Here is a 16,036-nt window from a genome sequence, read left to right on the forward strand (position 1 = left end):
ATCGCCTCTTCCTCTTGGTGTGTTAAAACAAGGATGCCTTTGAGTCGCCCTGTCCAGCTGCACAGCCACATTCACGAGCACAAACACTACCTCCCTGTGTAATCACTTGCTACCCTGAGAAATGACAGAGTGGGTTAAAAAAAAGAAGAAGAAAAGGAAGAAATCAGGATGATAAACGTGATTTGGGGGACCCTGGAGACACTGGATGAACAAATCTAGGAGGGAGATGCGTGCCATGATTCAACAATGTTATCAGACAGCTAATTATTTCTTTTCAGGAACTGATTCTTTTGCCAAGTTCAGGCGATGCCCCAGAAGACTGTTTTAAAAGGTGACATTTAGGTGTGGCGCATTTCTTTCTAAAAACTCTAAAAAGAGCCGCAGATGTTGCTTCCTGGAGTACACTGATGGTGCTCAGATGATTGCTCATCACTATCTCTCTCTCTCTCTCTCTCTCTCTCTCTCTCTTGCTCTCTCTTTCTCGCTCTCCTCTCCCCTCCCCCTGGTGCACACGCACACACACCACATACACACACACACACACACAGAAACTAATGTGAGTTCCCCTATCTGTCAGAGCCAGTTCCTCCATTTAAGATGCTGACTTGTTTATAGTTGAAGGGACAAGTGAATGACTTTTTTTAGCACTTGCACTCTACTTTGAAGCTTGTTTAAGCCTTTTTCTTTTAACATGTCTGCTTTGTTGCAGGCACGGGGAGCGTGAAGTCTGTTTTGATGCTGATTTGTGGTTGATAGATATCTTCAGATAGCGGAGAGAGAGAGGTTGACTGACACACTGAGTGGTTTGATAAGCAGGGCGCTAAACTCAGGGAGCCGAGCCGAGTTTAGTCTAGTTGATGACTGGTAGGTGAGCAGCCCTCAGCAGCTCTCCGTCCTGTGCCCACTCCTGCTGTCCTGGGCACATAAACACATAGAGGACACAGAAGAGGAGGAGGAGGAGCAGGGTCAACCATGGAGCTGTAGGGACACGCTCAGATGTCCGTGTGGATCACCAGTGGAGGAGGAGTGCTGCCGAGGAGAAGAGCTCTACAATGAACAAGACCAAGAGGTAATTCAAAAGAAAAGAAGAGGGTGCATCAAAACTGAGAGTCTGGTGCACTCAGACCCACTTGCAGCTCAGTTTCTTAGCAAGTGTGAGTCTGAGTATGTGTCAGCAGCATGTGTTTCATGTGCAGCAGAGATGTGTGAACCTTGAGGTTATATCTGAGATGCAGTGTGGTTTGTGCAAAAGCTCTTGGCAAGTTGATGAGAAAGGAGGGCATTTACTTTTTATTTTCCATTTGATGTTTGCGTGTGCATGTTGTTTGCCATTTATTTGAATCTGACAATGAGTGGAGAGAAAGAGAGGCTTTGTGTGAAAAGAAAAGTTGCAGACACATATCACACATAACACAGTCACAGCTACTGTCTTTGACCTGAATATCAGTGAAGGCTATCAACTTCTCAAATTATTTGTGTTTACTGCACACACACCTAGCCCTGACATTCAACAGTTGTGTGAGCCTGTTGAGTGCTGTCTGCTCACCTTTCCATGGAAATGTGTTCTGCTTTTTCTGTTCTGTCCCGCCAATCCCCATTTACATGTCAGCTCAGGCATGGTTGTTGTTTGGTTTTTTTTTGTTTAGTTTTGGGTTTTTTTAGCATTCGATGTTAGATACTGCTGAGAAACAGTATGTTGTGTGAGGTACTTTTTTTACTGCTGTAGTTGTGACCGCAGCTCTTATCAGATTGCCTGGAATGAAAGGATTGTGTGTTGAATGTTAAGGTAGTCAGATGTGTGTTATGTGTAATTTAGCTACCTGAGTTTAAGGTGGACTGGGACATCCGTCAGCAGCAAGGTTATCTTGAATGAGTTGTTAGAATTAACACATTGTGCCGAGACTGGGTTTTGTGAAGTTGCGCTAAAAAGAGAAAAAAGATAAAGATGACAAACTTAATCAACATGAAATAGAATTTTGATGAACAAAAGAAGGGAAATAAGTTGAAGCAGAATTACTGATGGTGTGTGTGTGTGTGTGTGTGTGTGTGTGTGTGTGTGTGCGTGCGTGTGTGTGTGTGTGTGTGTGTGTGAGTGAGAAAGAGAGAGAGATCACAGGTGTGTGTAGTTGCACAGGTATAATTTCACAGTCTAACAGATTCGTGGATGGAGTCTCAAACACTTGATTCTTCACACAGACCAGGTGAAAAGGTTCATGGATATTTGCTGTAGATTCTCTGGTGCTAACTGCAATGTACAGTAGCTTTAAGTTGAACCTAATGATTGAATTACTCAGTGCAGTAGATGCATCTCGTTGATGTGGAGGGAAAAAGAACGCAGGTTGTGAGAGGGAAGAGCAAGAGAAAAAGAGCAGCTCACAAACAAGGCCTTCAAAGGGCCCTGGCTTCAATTAATCAATTAAGGAAAGAAAGAGAGGAATTTGCATATCCCCCCGCCAGTGTGAGAGCGAGAGAGGGGAAAAAGGGAAGGGGGGGCAGGGGGGACTGGATCTGTGGCCAGGAGTCCTGACACAGATAGGAAGGGGAGTGAGAGGGGTATTTCCAAAGAAAAAAAGGAGAAGCTGTTTCCTGAATGGCTTGAATAGAGCAAGGATGAAGGAAGAGGGAAAAAAAGTGAAGAGGAGTCGGAGAGGAAAAGGAGGTGTGGGAGGTCTTCTGAAAACAAAATCAGTAATATGATGGACCAGACCTAAGTTCATTAATGACTACTTGGGGTTTTTTCCTCCATTGTCACGCACACGAGGATTCTCTGTTTCAACGTCAAGTTTAGGCAGTCTTCGGTTTCCATGGAGGCACTGTTAAATAAAGAAGGCTAATTATTATATTTACCCAAGCTGTGTATCTCACTATTGGGAAAAGGTGAATGCAAATACCTAAACAGTAACTCCAATTGTGTTCAGATTTGCATGGGAGTTCACCACTCTATTTACCAACAGCACTTGGTCTCTTCAGCTGGCCATGTTCGTTACACAGAACAGAGATCACTCACTGCTGCGCTGTGTGTTACCTGCTCAGCACTCTGTGGGAATTTCCCTGACAAACGTCACAACATCAATAACATTTCCCCATCAGCACTTCTGTTTGTAGTAGCGACAGTGTCTCCTCATATGTGTGACACGCAGAGCTGGATTCACTCTGAGTCAAAGAGAGAGATGACGAGTCGTAAAGGGCACGGAGATAAGAAAAGCATCGATCAGAAGTCAGAAAATTAACTGGCCAAATGTGCGATAATGGATTCATCTTTTATGTTTTTGATTTTAGTATATTTACTACATTAGTTTGCACATTATATGATATCTAAAGGATATATCTGGAGATATTCATGTATATTTTACAGGACAATATAAAGAAATGAAAACAGGAAAAATCATTTGTCAAGCAAAAATGCAAAGCACACACTTGTTCCAGCTTCTCAAATGAAAGTATTTGTTGTTTTTCATCACTGTAAAACACAACACATTATGGACTATTGGTCACGTAACTGTACACATGACTCTGGGAAGATATGATAGGCAGTTTCACAATCTATTGATGTTTTCAATCAACAGAAGAATGAATATATTACTCTTTAATGGAAACAATAATTAGCTGAAGACCTACAGTGATAAAAAAATAAATTGTATAAAGGCCAATTTGAAACAGTTAAGTGTGGCCCAGAGTCCTAATGGGTAAGGCATCATGCTCCAGAGCTGGGGATTGTGGGTACCAGTCCCACCTGGGTTCTGAACGTCAAATGATGTATAGTGTGCACTCTTGAAGAACAAAAAAGTGTTAATTGAAATGAATAGGAATCTGCTCAATGTTGCAGGATTGTCATCTCACCATCTTTCTGAAATGGTTTTCAGAGCTTCATATTCTCAACTAACATGGAAGTCAGAGTGAGTCCTAAACGTGAAGTCAAAAGAAAGTGATTTATCCTAAACAAGGACTTCACAGAACATGTAATGAGATGCAAGGACTTCAGTGGAATATATTGCGTTCAGTGTAGTAGGTGACGGAGGTATAAAATGAACCCAGGCACCTTTATTGTGTCCTTGTTTGGTTTCTCCCGCTAATGTCTCCATGTGTTGTCGGGCTTACCTAAATTTAATGTAAAACAGTTCATGGTGTACATGCTGTGCTGTTCAGTGTTAGTGTTTTGAGTTCAGTAGCCAGCCGGTGTAATGAGGCGAAGAAGAGGAGGAGGAGGAGGAGTTTTGTTGCCAAGCAGGTTTCCAAACCAGCCGTCTGGAACTGGACTACCGGGATCCAGAGAGATGGGGTCGCCACTGACATCCCTCCATCAGGGTTTCTCGATCTGGGCATGAGTGAGGAGGGAAATGTGTGGTGTGATAACTGTGACGTGTGAGTGGAACAGCACGTACAGGGAGGAGAGCAGCTTGTGGTATAAATAGATCAGTGAATGTCACCCCGTACGCCTGTATGAAAATGTGCATCCATGAGTGTCCGTTTATGTGTTGTACATAAAGAAAACCAAATGCTTTTATGTGACTGGAGTGTGGACGCATGTGTATGTTGAGTAATGCATTGTATGCGTGTGTTTTGTGACTGTGAGTGGGCTGGGGAAATGAACTGCACAAACAAACAGAGGTTAACAGAAGGGGATGTAAGTCTGGTCATTCAGGGAACTTGTCGCCAGTTCTCTGAACTCACAGTGTTTCCTGGTAATGTCATCACATTAGCTGCAGTATAGAGACCAACGGTTACGCCACGCTACATGGTGCACAATTTTTGGACTGATACATGAGGATAAAATCTGAAACACCCAAGTACAAAATTTTCAAGTTTTACCACCTTTTTTAGGGAACACTCACAAAGATTAAGTTTCTTCTGAACTTTGGTTTCATTTAAAATTTGGGAGGAGGACTGTTTAGATCAAATCTCTTTTGCAGAACAGAAGCAAAGATACCAGTTTAAATGAGAAAAAGCATGAGAAGAATCAGTTATTGTGAAATTCAGTCAGACATTGCTAAACTGAGCCCCTGAGCTGAAGAGGAAGCATTAATCGCAAAATGAAACATAGGAGTCACATTTGTCTTTTCAAGGGGCATTTGAAAAGCCACGTTAACACTATAAGAAATAAGCGTTGTTCATTGGCCTTCTCTGGCGGAAAGCTCTTTAGCACTTCTGACCACACTCATCATCAGCCCAGCTTCACTGATGGGTGTGCCCAAAGGTGTGGTCTATGTGCTACAGTGTGTCTGACCAAAAGCAACTTCTGTCAGCACTTTTCAAGTCCATGTTGCCAGCAAAGGAACTACAATCAGCATCAACATTGTCCTACGTCAGTGGTTCCCAATCTGTTGGACGTAATGGCAATCCCTAAAACAAAGTGATATTTTAACCCCTTCTCACTGGTTGCATAGTGTGTGTCTATGACCTGTGAGGAGTGCTCTTCTTTCCCTCGCAGGTAGATTGTTTGTGGACACCTAAATACATTGAATTATTCAGTATTTCACAAGAAGAACAAAAATTTTGTGGTGCAGAATTTTTTATTGCATTTCTCCGAAAGAGTGACCAAAAGGGCGCCCCCCCCACCACCACCACGACCACCACACACACACACACACACATACACACCCCATCCATAATGTATGTAATATGGCAGTAAATAATACCATAAGCCAGCATGTGTGCCACAAACTGTGCTACTTTTTGTGAACTCAGATCAGGTGTTTTCTGAGGAAATACTGAAGATATACAATGACTTGCAAGTTAGTATTGCTGTACATGTGCGACGTTTTGCAGCCTACAGCTGACCTCATCTAAATGTGATGTAATATTGTACTGTTTCAGCTTGACCTTCAGATTTTTCAGGGTACGCTGTAGCTACTGTTTAAAGGCATGTATTAATACTACAAAGGCAATGGCCGAGTGATAGTAACTTACACCAGAACTTTTGTTGCTCTGAAAATGGTCACCGGCATTTATTAACACTTGAAAAACAAAGCTGCATTGCTATATTTTTGAAACTCATGCAAGGAGTTACAGCAGTCGCCTCATTAAATAAAACATGTTAGTCCTCTCTTAGCACTTGTTACCAAAGCCAAAACAAAATGTGCAATACTCCTCGATAAAAAGCTTCTGAAAGCACAGAAAAGATAAAAATACGGTGCACCTGTCTGTAACTAGACCAGTTCTTTCCATCAAAACTTGCAACTGTGACATTTACAACTAGACTAAAAGAATGTGACCTATTTGTAATTAATAATGAACATTTTCTGGACCGTTCCACCATTATCTGTCTCTGAACTGGCTTCAAATAGAGAAACACACTAAGCTGTGTAGTTGTTTGCAGCTTCTCTGCCTGTGCATGATGTTTCAGGCAGCTGCAGCGCTGTAGCACAGCTTATCAGATGTGGGGAGCTGCATTTCCTCAGATGCTGACCTGCGCTACCTCACCACACTCTGCTCTACTTATTTCTAGGCTAATATACACCCTCTCTCTGTCTCTCTCTCTCTCACTCAGGAAACCCAGTGAGAGCCCTGGTGTGCTGAAGAGCAGGAAGCTGGTCCCACGGAGGAGGAATACATGTCCCAGTCCTCAGGACATCAGCCGGGCCCTGCAGAGCCCCAGCTCTGCTCCCAGCGCCAGTGCTGCCAGCCTGGATGAGCTCATACAGCGCTGCCTAAACTGCTTTGGTCAGTCTCTGTCTCTGTGTGTTTGCATGCATTCCCAAGGTTTGTCATTTGTCTTTACTCTTTATCACAACCAGATTATATAATGAGGGGATGAGGGTGAGTGAGGGGGGAATCCAGGGTGAGAGAGACTGACAGGGAGGGAGGGAGGGAAACAAAGGGCAGTCTCATACAATCAAGCTTTGTTCTGTTGGGCTAGAGAGGCCAGTGAGCTATTCCCATGCACTGTTAAACTACACAAGTCTCTCTCCTCTCCCTCTCTTTCAGTGGTCTCGCACTCTTCATTGGTCAGTTCTCCCACATCACAAAAAAACATGCCTATACTATCTTACAGTGCCTATAGGTGCGTAGCATACAGATAGTTTGTAATTTGTTGAGAGTCCTGCCGCCACCACAGCAATGGTGAATAGAATTTGCAAAAGACCCAGCAGTAACACGTCTAAACAGAAGTGCTCTCCTGGTTTATCTGGTTTTTCCAGGGAACTTTTTTTCATCTATAATAATAGACGTCAAAAGTGGACAAAAGGAAATAAACAAATGAGCCCAAAATATCTGAATATTCAGATACCCCTAGGAGGAAGTGGAAATTTGTTTGTTTGTTGTAGAGGGTGGTGGTTTGGTTGTACTCACGCTTTTGGCACATCATTCTAAATGTATCATTGAAGTAATACCTATACATAGCTTTCATAGCAAAGCCTAACACAGAGTATAGTACTTTGATTTCAAATAGCACTAAGTATTAGTATTAGTATTAGTATTTTACAGTCAGTTGTTGTGACTGACAACTTCTGTGATCTACTACGATCCACTTGTTCAGGCAGATCACATGCATGCACATGTTTCATTAAACAGAGAGAGAGAGCTGCTGCAGGCAAATACGTGCAATAAAGCTTTATTTTCTACATGTGGGTGTAAAAAGGATCAAGAGCTCAAAATCTCTAGTGTTGCTTGTTTTATTTGGTTGATTTGTCAAAGGTGAGAAGTAGTGATGTCCACACCCACATGCCATTCAACCATATCTCTGGCCTTTGTCTCCTCTTTACCAGCAACCTTAAATAACCCTGTGAGACACAATGACTAACACTGGGTTGCACTCTTCATGTCCAATGGCTGCTACAGCATGGTTCACGACTGACCACTGAGCCACGCTGCACATAGTTTTTGTTGTTGTTGTTTTTAACCACACTAATCCCTGTTGTGTGAAACGTGCTGCTGTGTTTTGGTTGCAGATTCAGAGGGGAAGCTCTCCAGCCCCAGAGGGTCCCAGCTCGTCCACATGATGCTGATGATGCACAGCTGGGTCGTGCCATCTCAGACATTCGCCCAGAAACTTCTAACCCTATATCCTCCACTGTCGCTCAGTGCAGCACCCTGGTCCCACCGGTGCACTGCTCCCAATCACATGTCCACAGTTATTAATCAGATCAGGAAACAGACATGGCTTTGTTTTACACTCCTCGTCAGCAAAGCAGATTTGTATACAGTAGATCCGTGCTGGTGTGTAGTGGTGCAGGAGTGTAATGGTGTGTTGAGATCCTTGACTCTTTCTCTCACTTATAAGGATTGTCCCTTGGACAAGAGAGGACTGAGGCGGACACAGATCTGCCACCTTATCAGGTGAGTAAGGACACCAGGCACATGAACGTGTTGTCTGACAGTGTATGTGGCAGAACTGGTTATACTGCTCTATTTGCGGGTAGTAAACATATTTTCTACCCTGCTTCGTGGCAAGGCAGTGGATCAGCCAGTTTCCGGCAGTGTTCGAGGCAGGCCCCCTCCTCGAGCAGACCATGGGGGACCTGTGGGCGCTGGTTCGGTCGGACGGAGAGGAGACGCAATCGCAGCTCATCGACCCCTCCTGCTTGTGAGCCATGTTTTGCTATGATTCACCATTATGCCCTGCAGGAATTGCAGTTTGCTTATTTGGTCACAACTCAAACACGTTTTTCTATAAATAGAAAAAAAAAAGTCTATTTTTATCCTGTTGCTTGGGTTTCTTTTCCTAGAAACCCTCATGGGAACATATCCCAGGCACCCTCGCCCTCTGTGAAGAAGAGGAAGGTGTCTCTGATCTTCGACCACATGGAGCCAGATGAGATGGCCAAGCATCTCAGCTACCTGGAATTCAATAACTTTTGTAACGTTTCAGTGAGTTCAGTGAACAACTCGTCACTATTTGCTGTTCCTGCTTTGCTTAATGAGGCCTCATCATGTTGCCATGGCTTGCAGAGATGTCACAAGACAAACACTCACATAAGTGCATACCATGAAGATTTTATAACATGCTTAACTGACCACATGCCAATTAAAATACCAAATGTCATTTGGCTGATCCCTTTATAAAGAAAGACATGATACTGTACCAACAATTCATAGCAAAAACCTAATTTTACACAATTTTACAGAAATACTCTGACTACCAAGGGTTCGGTAGAAATAAGGAGACAGTTGTAAGGGGACTTAATGGGCCACACCACTGACATAAGTTTTTTGATTTAATCTATTTGTAAAAAGACCTTTTTGGTTGCAAGACCGACGAAATGGCTTTGGCTGGTGTATAATATCTCCAGTGGATAGTTTGACCACTTACTGTCTGGAAAAGAGTTAAAGAGCATCTGTAATATTCACTTATTAATACCTACACCACCAGACTCAAACCCACAATAAAGTATGTCTTACTAGAAAGTTTCAGATACAGCTTTCTTTCTTCGTTGTACACCTGAGTAAAAAACACTGCTGAACTCTTGGCCATGTTGTTTCCTGCCTGACCACCTGACTGTCTCATTGGCCAGTTCCTGGACTACCACAGCTACGTGGTGCGAAGTTCGGTGAGGGACAACCCTGCTCTGGAGCGGTCGGTCATGATGTGTAACGGAGTCTCCCAGTGGGTCCAGCTGATGATCCTCAGCAGACACACAGCTCAGCAGAGAGCCCAGGTCTTCACCAAGTTCATTCACGTGGCTCAGGTAAACTGGCTGAGGGATCAAACTTCACACCGCTTGGCTAAGAGGCTCAGAGGGATTTTTGTTTAGCTTCCAAAAGCTGTTCTTGTTTGAGTTATGATTTTGGGGAAAGGAGGTAACGTGCTGCTTTGTACCCTGCAGACATTCACTCTGCTCTTTCCTCTGTAGAAGCTTCGGGCTCTGCAAAACTTTAACACTCTAATGGCAGTAACTGGAGGCCTCTGTCACAGCTCGATCTCCCGCCTCAAAGACACTTCTAACCTGCTTACTCCTGACATCACTAAGGTATTTGAAATATTACACATCACCACGAGTCAGGCTCTTGATGACTGCCTCACCACAAGCCTGTGATGATGAAATTTTACTGTCTTGAATCAATCTCCTTCCTGAACTTCTCTATGTTTTGTTAGGCGTATTTTCTTGCCTCTGTCTTCTCTGGAATTATCTGAGTTTGGTTAGAAGACTGAATTTAATTTTCAGCCATTGCTATGAAACAAGGCGACGTACTGGTATCTGTATCTAAAAGCAAGAGGAATGATGTGTTCAGGTATAACAGCGACTTGGAGAATTATTCGGTATCGGTGACATTTTTACTTCCTGTTTTCCTGTGGGGGACAACATCTTCAGCTCCCCTCTTCAGGTTTCTTGTTTTATCTTTATAGTAATTCTTTCTTCTCTTTTTTTTTGTTGTTAAGGTGTTCTGTTAAATTGGTTATGATTTAATATATATTTTCATCTGTTTACAAACAGCTGTTACATTGAAGATCATTGGAGAACAGCATTTACTGTACATACAGGATGCCATACATGAATGGCATGTACAGCTATGTCCTTAAACTCATGCGCTCTGTTTAGAGATTGCCCAAAAGATTCAAATTCACCGTTTATAGGCTGAAATAAGAACAATGTTGGAATAAGACCGTGTTGTTAATCCACTTTTTTATGTGCTGACAGAATATTGTTGAGCCCAGATGTTATTATGTGATCACTTTGATTACAAACTGACTACAGAAACACATGTATCATCCATCTCTTGACGTTTCTCCTCTTTCAGGCCCTGAGTGAGATGACAGAGCTGCTCTCCTCGCGCAGCAACTACAGCAACTACCGGCGGGTTTACAACGAGTGCAGCGGCTTCAAGGTGCCCATCCTGGGCGTGCACCTGAAAGATCTGATCTCGCTGAATGAGGCCCTGCCAGACTACATCGACGAGGACAAGATCAACCTGAGCAAGCTGCAGCACCTGTACAGCAACATAAACGACCTGCTGTCCATTCACAGCTGCACACCGCCCTTCGAGACCAACAAGGACCTTCTGCACCTGCTCACGGTATGAGACAGAAGGAGGTGACTTTTAAGATATTGACATAAAAAAAGATTCCACGAGGAACATCTTAAATTATGTTCTTTTAATGCTTCAGCTCTCTCTAGATTTATACTACACCGAGGATGAGATATATGAACTTTCGTACACCAAGGAACCCAAGAATCCCAAGATCCAGGTCAGTGGAGCTGCATTCGCCTGTTTGAAGTTGAGCTTAATCTAACGCCATCAGGTTCACGCTTGTTTTAACCTCTTTTCACAAGAGGAGGGACAGTTGTGCACTTTCTGTGGGTGTGACATCTTCTTCAAAACAAAAGCACTGACTCCGTGCTGAAATACATCAAAGTCAGCCACATCAAAGTGCTATACGTTAGGGAAGCGTGTTATGTGGTGGGTGTGCTCTCTTTTTTTTTTCTTGTTTTCTTGTATGCTGTCCTTCTTGTCTCATCACTGCATCTGTCGGTCCACAGCCTGTAGCTCCAGTTAAAGCACCAGTAGTGGCAGAGTGGGGATCAGGAGTCACCCCCAGGCTCGACCCTGACACCATATCTAAACACGTCAAACAGATGGTGGATGTGAGTATGTGACTCTGCAACAACCTCCTGTCTTTCACTTCCTTATTATTTGGCAGGATTAAGCAGAACTAACCAACAGCTTTCGAATGCAACTGACTGTCTGATTGCTCTGTTGCCCCCTGCAGTCCATAATGAAAAACTACGACCAGAACCAAGATGGCTACATCTCACTGGAAGACTTTGAGAAAATAGCAGCCAACTTCCCCTTCTCCTTCTGCACTCATGAAACTGACAGGTGAGGAAGCTGCAGCACACACAAAGGCCTCTCACCATGACGTGGCTGCAGAACAGAGAGAACATGATACATCATGAGTTGTTGAATGGATTGTAAAAACCTCGACTCACTTACTCACTTTTGTGTTGCACTTTGGAAAATTTTCTGCCCAGGGAGGGACAAATCAGCCGTGAAGAAATCACCTCTTACTTCATGAGGGGAATGTCTATATGTGCCAAGTTGGGCTACAACTTCAAAGACGTGCATAACTTCCATGAAACCACATACAAACGGCCAACGTTCTGTGACACATGTGGAGGCTTTGTTAGTATCCATTGTTTTTCATGTTTGTGGTTTTATGTTTTTTTTTTTTTTTTGGCCAATCAAACTGTAATATGACATATCATGTCTGCCCTCTTGTAGCTGTGGGGAGTCATCAAGCAGGGCTACCACTGTAAAGGTAAGATCATAAAGACAGAAATTAAATTCTAATATTACAATCCATGTCACGTCATCATTCAGCGAAAAGTAATCGGCTTCATCAGGGCAAGATTTTGCCTGATACATGGTGAAATAAGTTAAAGGTTCAGGTTCAGGTTCAAAGAAACATTTTGTCACCGACCTCCAAAAAAGATTTTGGTCCAGGTTTTGATACCTTCTGTCTCTGAGATTTCTTCTGCCATGTCAAAGTAAAGTGAAAGTCATTTGGTCCGTGGCGCTAAAAGCATTCAATTCACAGACCTCCTGTAATTTAAGTGAACTGATCCTTTAAATAAAAGCGCTTCTGTTAAAGTCTGAATATTTTCTCTGTCTCTCAGACTGCGGGATAAACTGTCACAAACACTGTCGAGATCTGGTGGGGATGGAGTGCTTGAAGAAACACAAAAACACAACGGGTTCCTGCCCGTGCACGCCCGCCCCTGACTTAAGAACCAAGGGCAACAGCTGGAGTGCGTCCTTTCTCCATCATATACAGTGCACAAAACACACACATACAATTCCATCCCTATAAAATGACTTTTAAACACAATGCACTAATGCGTATTGTTCTCCGCCAGGTTCGGAGGAGGAGGCCTTCGTTTTCCCACAAAGTAACGAGACAGAACACGAAAAGGGCACTTCGGTCTGGAAAAACAACACCAGTGATTCAACGCTGTCGGACCGCTCCACTCAGACAGATCCTGGGGTGTGGACACCTGAGAAAAAAGACAAGAGGCGAAACAACCACAACTCTCTATATTCGTCCCCAGATAGAAAGGTGAGACAGGACACGAGTCCCTGCAAATTCATCCCTGCAGGATTTCCTGACCTTGTCTGACCTTTTATCCTATTTGTACGTCACAAAGCTTAACTTAACATCAGTGTGAAAGTCCAAATCCCTGGTGTGACCCCATGTGGTAGAAAAAATACACAGTATGAGCTTCCAGTACTGATTCACATCAGTGAAACACTGAGTCACTCACCAATACTGGCAGCTTGGAGAGTATAATTACTACTTTATATGACTCTCATACCTACTACTGTAATTTTCCTGTAAATGTCAAGCACATCCTAAAATCTGTAGTTTAAATCTGACTGGTGTGGATTCACTAAGTAGCAGAAAGTCATTCAAAGCCTCCATGTGTAAATTCTTTGTATGATGATGGCATCTCTCAAATGATTTTGACAGAAAACATTTTGTCTTTAGAACTAACCCGTTTCAAAGCAACAAAATTTCTGTCAAAGTCAGAACATTTTAAACTCTACACACTGAGGCTATAATTTTGTTTTAAGTCTCTTTCCCTCTTAACCTGTTACCAGACATCACCGTTTTTGTGCACAAGCTGAAAAACAATGTACCCAAAATAAAAAGGTAGCTGTTCTGCAATCCTGTCGATTGCACTGGTCTCCTCCGCAAAGTAGCTTCATATTTCACAACCAAAAGGTCAGAACACTGAGCCAAGATTACAGACACAAACAAGGTAGAAATGTAATTTAAAAAGGGACTAAAGGGACTATAAGGCCTGTACTACTAGCTTTAGTGTAGAAAACACTAACCAATTCTGTGTCAGCAGCTGTTGCATTGATATCAGGGGTATGATATAATCCTAGAATGCTTTGCACAGATAGAATCAAGAGACTCTTCAAGTAATGTATCATCTGTCGAGTGTAAGGATTTGAGTCGTGCTCCCACGGCCGAAGCATCTCGCAGGTGGGACGGTGTATTTTGTGTTTTCACTCGGTGGCTGATCCACGTTGTCCGTTCTGAAAGTAAATTTGTTTCATTTACAATAGAGAACTGAGAAATGTAGCCTTAGCCAACTCACCCCTACCAACAAACATTCCAAGCCCATAGTTTTGGTTTCCTTTACTGAGTTTTTAAGTATAAAGGAGAATTCAAAGACTTCAAGAATTACATTTGACTAATTCAAAGGTGAAAGTACATTTTATTTACGCCTAACAACACACAGTAAGAGATACAATACAAGTGCAGGGAATAAAATACTAAATAAATTACAAAAATATAATTGCATGAAAATAAATATGATAAACACTGGTGTTGGAGTTGTGAGAGAGGTGTGTTTTGAGGTGGGATTTGAAAATAGGAAGAGAATAAATATTACAGATGTCTTGTGGAGGACAGTTCCAGAGTCGAGGGGGCATCACGGCTGAAGGCTCTAAACCCCACGGTAGTTAGATGGGCGCGAGGTACGGAGAGCTTAATGGAGGAGGAAGATGTAAGGGTACGGGCAGGTGTGCAGATGTGGAGTAGATCAGAGAGATACGGAGGTGCTAAGTTGTGAAGTGACTTAAAAGTGAGAAGCAGAATCTTGAAATCAATACGGTGTTTAACAGAAAGCCAGTGCAGCTGCTGGAGGACAGGAGTAATATGTACTTACTTACTAAGTACTCAAAACCTGCAAAGTTTTATAAAGGGGGACAGGCTGGATCATGCAGCTCAGATAATTGGTCTGTCCTCTGACACAGCAGAAGGTGCAGCCCTGAGTGAGGTTTGAAAGAGAACAAAAAAGCTAAAGCAAAAACTTTGCGTGGCTCTAAACCACTAGCATGAAGTAAGATTTATTTTTTTGGGCAGATTTTTGGTGAACCTGTCTTTTATACAATTTTCTTGATGTTGAATTTTTACCTTTTCTGTTTTGCAGGTCAACACGTTGCCTTCAAGAGCCCGAGGTTGCTCGATGCCTGTTTCCTTCTTGCAGGAGAAGATGGAGGAGCTGCATCTCTACAAAGACAAGAGCAGAGAGCCGGACTGAGCACGCTACTGTCTAACATTTCCCCACATGGACAAAAACATTCAGACGCCATCACGTTTCTGACAGAGCTGTGTCTGACTGGTTGAACTGATGAGATTTACTGGCCATTCACTTTAGAGTGCCAGCGATTATAAATGGACTCCTTCATGTTTCAAGTATGCCTGTGACTTGTTTTTAATTTTATTTTTGTCAGTCTTATTAGTTTGGCTTATTGTTTAGGCTCTGAACATTGATTATACTGTAATTTATGAACACCTCATTTTGTTTTTAGAACATGTGCCTTGGTTCTCTGGTGCTAAGATTCTACACAACCTCAATCCACAAGGTTTTCCTGATCAAATATACTCATTATAAATGCAGGGTAGGAAATTAACACTAACCTCAATACAATTCTGGTTCATTTTAACTTTGGCAGCTGCAGTATGACAACTTTGCTCATCAATTTGGAAAGTAAGCGGGTAAAAACTAAGAATATCTATTTGTTTGGCTTTGCATTGGGTGATATGATGGTTGTCTAGTTGTTCATTATCTCTAGTTTAAAAGGCCAGACAATTTTCCATATCATCGAAGCCCTGTCTTTATGGCAATCTTGGCTTTATTGGAATTTTGCATTATTGATTAGCTACCTTGAGTTGGCATTCTGGTTTGTTTCTCAGTTAAATTATCCAGAAAGTTTCTACTGCTATCAAAAACAATGTAAATTTATATACAATGTGACTTAAGACTGTCCATATCACCCACTCCTAGTTTGGTCGGTAAATGGTGATGGGAGCTTGTGAAGCCATGGTAACTAGAAGAAATTGTTTATTTCCTGCCCTGACTACATTTGATTTTCAAATATCTGCAGAAGTTCATTCAAGGTTCAGCAGGACTGCACTGGAACTGTATGTATGCTCCAAAATGGTCATCTGGTCAATGGTTATTTTTAACTAAATGCTTCGTTTTGTCCTTTGTCCGTGATTTCAATTATGTTGAATATGAAAAAAATACTCCAACAATGATAAATCATGCAGTATGTATTGTGCTTGAAAAAAGGATCATATTAACCG

At 42.5% G+C, this 16,036-nt stretch overlaps 1 protein-coding gene across 2 annotated transcripts; it reads left to right on the top strand.

Moving 5' to 3' along the window:
* The first annotated feature begins 552 nt into the window (after positions 1-552).
* On the top strand, positions 553-15,992 carry rasgrp4 (RAS guanyl releasing protein 4). Of its 2 annotated transcripts, none has more exons than XM_087176543.1 (17): positions 553-1,069; positions 6,488-6,699; positions 7,887-7,998; positions 8,212-8,274; positions 8,390-8,521; positions 8,664-8,805; positions 9,450-9,623; positions 9,789-9,905; positions 10,675-10,950; positions 11,042-11,122; positions 11,415-11,519; positions 11,645-11,754; positions 11,907-12,057; positions 12,157-12,193; positions 12,552-12,683; positions 12,792-12,991; positions 14,877-15,992. In XM_087176543.1, the coding sequence occupies exons 1-17, from the start codon at positions 1,053-1,055 to the stop codon at positions 14,985-14,987; spliced, it is 2,172 nt and encodes a 723-aa protein (XP_087032669.1). In that variant the 5' UTR covers positions 553-1,052; the 3' UTR covers positions 14,988-15,992. The 2 variants fall into 2 exon arrangements, with proteins under 2 accessions (XP_087032669.1, XP_023271846.1); XM_023416078.2 differs by having other exon boundaries at positions 555-1,069; positions 6,488-6,660.
* The last annotated feature ends 44 nt before the right edge of the window (positions 15,993-16,036 follow it).

The sequence above is a fragment of the Seriola lalandi genome, unplaced genomic scaffold (genome assembly GCF_002814215.2).
Source record: "Seriola lalandi dorsalis isolate HSWRI2012SDOR001 ecotype SW California unplaced genomic scaffold, Sedor1 jcf7180002054560, whole genome shotgun sequence".
Lineage (NCBI taxonomy): Eukaryota > Metazoa > Chordata > Actinopteri > Carangiformes > Carangidae > Seriola > Seriola lalandi.

Bases quoted from the DNA above. Each gene is read 5' to 3' on its own strand.
- rasgrp4 (XM_087176543.1), top strand. The intron at 8,275-8,389 runs GTGAGTAAGGAC...CTTCGTGGCAAG, and splicing joins CAGATCTGCCACCTTATCAG to GCAGTGGATCAGCCAGTTTC. The intron at 11,520-11,644 runs GTGAGTATGTGA...TGCCCCCTGCAG, and splicing joins ACGTCAAACAGATGGTGGAT to TCCATAATGAAAAACTACGA.